At 35.3% G+C, this 6,507-nt stretch overlaps 1 protein-coding gene across 1 annotated transcript; it reads right to left on the bottom strand.

Annotated features, from left to right (window-relative positions):
• Positions 1–6,192, bottom strand: LOC106457070 (bromodomain-containing protein DDB_G0280777-like). Its single transcript, XM_022382879.1, has 4 exons — positions 5,818–6,192; positions 3,008–3,052; positions 1,598–2,721; positions 1–1,012 (listed from the first exon to the last, which is right to left on the bottom strand). Exons 2-4 carry the CDS (start codon positions 3,030–3,032, stop codon positions 767–769), a joined length of 1,395 nt encoding a protein of 464 aa, XP_022238587.1. The 5' UTR covers positions 3,033–3,052; positions 5,818–6,192; the 3' UTR covers positions 1–766.
• Positions 6,193–6,507: the final 315 nt, after the last annotated feature.

A 6,507-nucleotide genomic window follows, 5' to 3' on the forward strand; every position in this document is an offset into this window, starting at 1 on the left:
TGATAAAGCAAGGTATAATATGCAAGTTTATTGAAAGTAGGCTATATATCATTGTCTACAATAACTTATACAGCTATTTCAAAGTGTCAATTTGACATTACTTAGGGCAAGGAGACCTATTCTTCACATAGACTGTATTGGAGTTTTTACTCAAAATCTCACTCGCTTGACCTGCTTGTTTTTTCCTGGATTTTGTGTCTAGTTGCTAATAAGCTTAAAAGTAGTCACATGTTTAATTGCATCTTTTTTTCAGATTTTTCTTTCAGTAGTGATAAACTATTTGATGATGAAATCTTTTGTTGCTGTTTTTTTTAGTTTGTAACGTAAATATCTATATTATTTGATTCCAAACAGACACATAAATATGAGAGTTCAAAAGATGGAAAAAAAATGCATATTTAACTTTTATAAGCCATATGTTTTGGATATTAATATATCCTCTTAAACGAAATATTTTCGAAACATTTAGTTAGAAGTAAAGTCAATAGAATGAGGAATAATCATCATTTAACTTTTAAAGCTCATAAAAATTGTATTAAATATTTATAGCTGTTCTATTAAGAGGACACACTACGCTATACTCTTTTTAACCCTAAGTAGTAACGAGTGATAGTTCTTGATAAATTGGAACAATCTTTTTATTTTATATCTTGATATATGAGTATTGTGTCTTTTGTGACACATTATGATTTAACCGTATTATTTCAATAGAACTTTTGTTTTTAACAACCCTTTGGCATAGATCAGTACTTTATATTTCGTTTTCTTAGTAATACTCGTAGTCTGGGCTGCTTTCGTCTTGCCTAGTCTGAGAAGGAGAAGGGGGAGGTGGTGCTTTTTTCACAGGTTCAGGGACCTTATAGAGATTGTCATTAAGTTGATAGAAGTGGGCAGATTTGCGACAGTCTACTTTATACCACCACTGACACGAAAACACTTGCTGGTTGAAAATGGTGCCATTTGGACAGATATAACTGTCCTGAACGCCCCCGGCTTGGCAAAGATGAACCACCTATTAATTAGAATAAAATATATTAATAATTATATGATTTTATAAATCATACTTGGGACAAAAATTTAAAGTCTTATATATTCGGTGTGAAATATTAGAATGCTTATGTAATCTAAGAACTTATTAACGAGAATTGCTCGTGCTGATTACAAATATTTATGTTTATTTTTTATTGACACTTGAGAAGGAAAGCCAGAGTTGACCAGTTATTATTCATAATAATAAACCTGAGATGTTTTGTTGGAATAATACGTGAGTTAAACGCAACATTTTGTTTTAGATCTCTTTAGCGCAAAAGAAAATACTCACATTCCATGATTGTCCAGCTTTGTTGGGAAGTGGGGGAGGACAAAAAAGGCTAAGTCAATATAACGTAGTTGTTGATAAGAATATATGTACACTGACTGGAAAAATTTGGGCCTCTTCTGCCCTATGTTAGGCGCATAAGTTACAGCTCGTTTAATTACTCCAATGTTTATTTTTATAGACACCATCCAAATTCTGAAGAAAGGCTTGAACAGTCTTGACACAGAAGTGAGCAGAAGTGATATAAAGTATTGCATAACGGATGTTTATAATACTTACTTGACAAGCTGTTTCCAAGTCTGCGTAGTAGCCATTCAGTGGTTGTTGACCACAAGAAAATGATGTCGAGGGGATCGAATTTAATGTGGGATAATCTTTTCCTGCTTCTCCTGGAATACCATCTCCATCAGAGTCGTGTGGCAAAGAGGCTACAGCTAAACTGGCGGATCCAGAATCAGCCTGTGGTTGAGGCTTTGATGCTGGAGCTTGTCTATACTGTTGAGTGTTCACTGGATTACGTGGTTGAGAGTAGGTTTGGCGTTGGTTTTCTGATCTTTCATTATATCTTGGAGCCTCCAACGGCTGACTTGGCCGAGCTGGACGTCTATTAGAGCGAGGAACTGAGTTATCCTGAGGATGAAGCTGAGGGTTTCTGTTATATTGTTGAGCATCAGATATCTGTTGAGGCTGAATAGGGGGTCTACTAGATCGAGAAACGGAAGCAGCCTGACGTTCAGGTTGTAGCTGGTAAGAAACAGGCTCTGGCACAGACTGGGGTTGAGGAGCAACTCGGGGAGTCGAGACCCTCGCTGCTGGGCGTCTTTGTTCTGAATGGTGCCGAGATGGTCTGGTTCTTCGGCGCTGCTCTTCCTCCTGCTTTTTCTCTTCCTCTATTCTCTCGTATTCCTCGACTCTTCGCTCATACTGAGCGTATATTTCACCTAATGACTGATATTTTCCACCAGAAACTGTGGCCGCAGGTAGTCCGTGGTTGTAAGGTTCCACCTGCTGGACTTGTTCTTGACGAGCTCTCTCTCGCGACCTATGTCTAGGGGAAGCTTGCTGTTGTCGTTGTGCAGATGTAGCTTGGCTACTAGATCGGGCTTCATATTGTTGTGGATTTTGAGATTGGCCTTGATAAGCTTCCTGATAGACAACGTTTTTAGGTGGACCTTGAGGCTGTCTACCAGATAATTCTTGATTTTGTCGTGGTGAGTTTTGATAAGATCTTTGACGATTACGTTGACGAGGAGGTTGCCGAGGCTTAGGTTGCAATGGTGGTTGAATTGCAGAAGGTGGTTTGTATTTATAATTCTCCGGGTCAAATAGCTGTTGTGGTTCTTTGTTATTACTGTCTTGTTGGGCATACAGATAATCTTGACCAAAGACTACTGTTGTAAAACCTAAAGGGAGAATGGTCAGCTCACATTATAAAAGGTTAAGTAAGGAAAAAAGACATTTTCTTCATTATGAAATGTAACCGTTTAATTCTAATTTAAATACTTTATGCAAAACCTAACAGAATTTTTATATTCATGGTCGAAAGCAGTGTTGTCACTTTCCGTGCTTTTTAAAACACAAAAGTACACTGTCAGTTAAAAATTAAAATGTTTCTTTTCTTTGCCTCGTTATATGATTATGTAAATAAATTCCAAAAGCATCAGAAGTAAATAAATTAGAGTATAATACCTAGGAATAAAAGTAGTATTCTCATCGTGGTGTGTGAATCAGCCCCTGAAAAGCAAAACAGATAAAACTGATTATTGTCTTATATAATTAATAAAGTTTTAACAGTTACCTTTTTACTTATGTTAATATTATTTGTAATCTCTATCTGAAGTAATCATGTTGAAAAACAGGTCTTTATGTGATTACTGAAAAAACAAAAAGAGCAATTTAGTTTATTGTTTATTAAATAAAATACTGCTGTTGGTTAGGTATATTTAAGAAATTGCCTCATTTTTTATAACAATAAAGATAAGTTTATAAAACCAAATAATTTATAAACAATACTTAAATAATTTGTACAGCAGCAGCAATATAGATAATCTACATAAAAACATTTAAACTATAGGTATAATACTAACATAGGAGCATAAATAATGCATACCTAACTCTTTAACCCCTTCCGTGATTTGCCCAAGATAAATGATGCGCCCTTCATGTTTCAAAAAATATTTACCCGAGTTAATTCGCGCCAAACATTTCTCGCCGTGTTTTTAATTATTTGCCCGAATTTATTCGCATTAGATCATGTATTACAATCACTGCTCACTAGATGGCATTGTAAAAGCTGCTTGTGCTCGTCTCAATGGCGATGGTTAGGGCGATCAACTCGCAATCTGCGGCTCGCGGGTTCGAATTCCCGTCACACCAAACATGCTCACCCTTTTAGTTGTGGAGGCGTAACAAGTTGACGGTCAATCTCACTATTCGTTGCTAAACGAGTTACCCAAGAGTTGGCGGTAGATGGTGATGACTAGCTGCCTTCCCTCTAGTCTTTCACTGCTAAATTAGGGATGGCAAGCGCAGACAGCCCTCGTGTAGCTTTGCGCGAAATTCATAACAAACATAACAATAAAACCATTTCTATCCTTTACTGTAGTTTGATGGAACTAATATATATCAAGTATAAATCCATTTATTTATCGAGTATATTTTGAGAAGAAATATAATAATAGATCATAAAATAACTTTTGTTTCATTAATATGTAAATATAGGCTATCAAAAAGCGAAATAAAAAACTCGACTTTTTTAGCTCATTTCCCAAAAGAAACCTGACATGGAAATGGTTAAAGGTAGAAATCTTACTTAAGCCCCCTAGTGGCACAGCAGAAAGTCTGACGACTTATAACGTTAAAAATCGAGTTTCGATACCCGTTGTGGGCACAACACAGATAGCCCATTGTGCAGCATTGTGCTTAACAACAACCAATAAACCTATTTAAGCTTTAAAAGTGCTAAGTTTGTAAATGAAAATAACTCGTTTAAAATGTTTGGCTATATCATAGGTTCACGAAGCATTGTTTTTCATTGTGTATGGTATTAGTGTTAACTTTCAATTTTGATTGATAAATTAGGAAGCACTTCTTCCTTCTTTGTTTTAATTAACAACATACAAAGCAACTCAAAACATGCTTTTAAGTTTCTATAGATACTGAAATTGTAGGATTTGACGTATAGTCCTTTACTCACCTCTAACAATATAAAACACTTTAAATGTTTGAATGTGTTTCTTTTCTTTACTGAAATTACACGTTTTGGTGAAGAAATGAAAAATTCACAAATAAGGTATTGAACTTAATAAGCTGTTTTTAATCACCCTTTAACTATCAAACTAACGCCGCAATTCATTGAAATCGAAACTACCCAGTATCTTGAACACTTAAATCTCTAAACTTCATATATGCAAAATATAACAAACACGTACAATCAACTATCCTTTTAGCTTATCCAACCAGATAAATAACCAGAAAAACCCATCCACGTATACAGAGCGTAATTACTGCATATGTCCACCACCATCTTAGCTTATCCAACACCTCAGACAACCCGATAAATCCATTCGCGTGTACAGAACGTAATTATCTCACATGTCCACCACCCTCTTAACTTATCCAACACCTTGGGTAACCCGATAAGTCCATTCATGTATACAGAGCGTAATTACTGAACATGTATGCCACACTCTTAGGCTTATTCAACACCTTAGACAACTCAATAAATTTATTCATGCATACAGAAGGAAATTGCCGCACAAGGTCCATCACCTTCTTAATATATTCTACGCTTTCCTAGATAAACCGATAATTCCACTGTTATCTGCAGAGCGTAATTAACACAAACCGTACATTGCCTTAGTTTATTCTACACATGTTAGTTTATCCTATAAATCCGCTTTTAAGTGAAAACGTTTTTCTGCGTAAATCATACAATAGTTCTCTGAGTGTTATAATTACGCTTTAATCGTAACGCCATTTTACACAACGTGACACTGAAAATCCTAAAGTTTACTGTTTACTGAATTATACACTTTATACTGCAGTAAAAAGTCCTGCGTAGCGAGAAGATTTCAATATTTTTAACAAAAATATATTTTAGTTTGATTGATTATATGTGGAAATTGTACAAACAAATTATCAATTATTTAATTATCTAATATATTGGAACAGTCTCCTGTTCTTGAGACGGGTTTTAGATGCCTCGCAGCGGCACAGCGATATGTCTGCGGACTTATAACGTTAAAACCCGGGTTTCGATACCCATGTTGAGTAGAGCACAGATAGTCCATTGTGTTGATACTTCAATAATGCTTGCATGTTTTCAATTCTCGTAAACTTTCGAACTACAGCACCTTCACACATTTCTTCAATAAATTATCAAGTGCACAAATAAAACAGAAATAGAGATCACTTAAGAACAATTCTCAGTGAGGAATTTAAAATAAATTCACTTAGTTTTCAGTAAATTCTTAATATTTACATTCAGGATCACTTACGTGCACGCTGTTCTACTCTAGCCTTGTTCAAATTGTTCTGCGTTTAACAATCGCCAGGGTGGAGTCTACTGCACGACAAAATCTCAAAAGAAGCTTAAAGAATCAACTCAGTTTTATATTTATATGATAGCATCGGTTGGTCAGGTAGAAACGAAGAATCGGCTAATCTAGAGCTGCCCGTCGTCCTTGTGCTTCTCTGAACTATCTCAAGGTTTCAAGCCAGAAAATCGGGTCAGAAAGTTAGTTATAAAGATATAAAAAGAAAAATACTACAGCCTTTAAACAAAACTCGTTCAGAAAAATGTAGATCTGATGTACAGGTTTAAATGCCAAGTAATTCTGTCCTTCAAAATTAAATAGAGGATATGTAGGAGTACACGTTCGACGAGTGTGTTTACTAGTGTTATTAATTACTACTAAGGCCATTCTTCGCACCTTCCAATGTTGAGAGAACATACATATGTTTCGTTCCAAAAATTCTACGTTAAGGAAATTATTACAATTAGTCAATGCTTTGAAGGTTTTTAGTGCATTCAGAATGGAAAATAAATATACAATTTTATCATGTAACTTGAGAATGAAATAAAGCGTTGGAAACCATAACATCAACGACAAAAAGAGAAATAAATTCGCCTATTTTTGACAAATACACCAGTTTCACAATCCACCGATCATTTACTTTCAAGCCAT

The sequence above is a fragment of the Limulus polyphemus genome, unplaced genomic scaffold (genome assembly GCF_000517525.1).
Source record: "Limulus polyphemus unplaced genomic scaffold, Limulus_polyphemus-2.1.2 Scaffold288, whole genome shotgun sequence".
Classification (NCBI taxonomy): domain Eukaryota; kingdom Metazoa; phylum Arthropoda; class Merostomata; order Xiphosura; family Limulidae; genus Limulus; species Limulus polyphemus.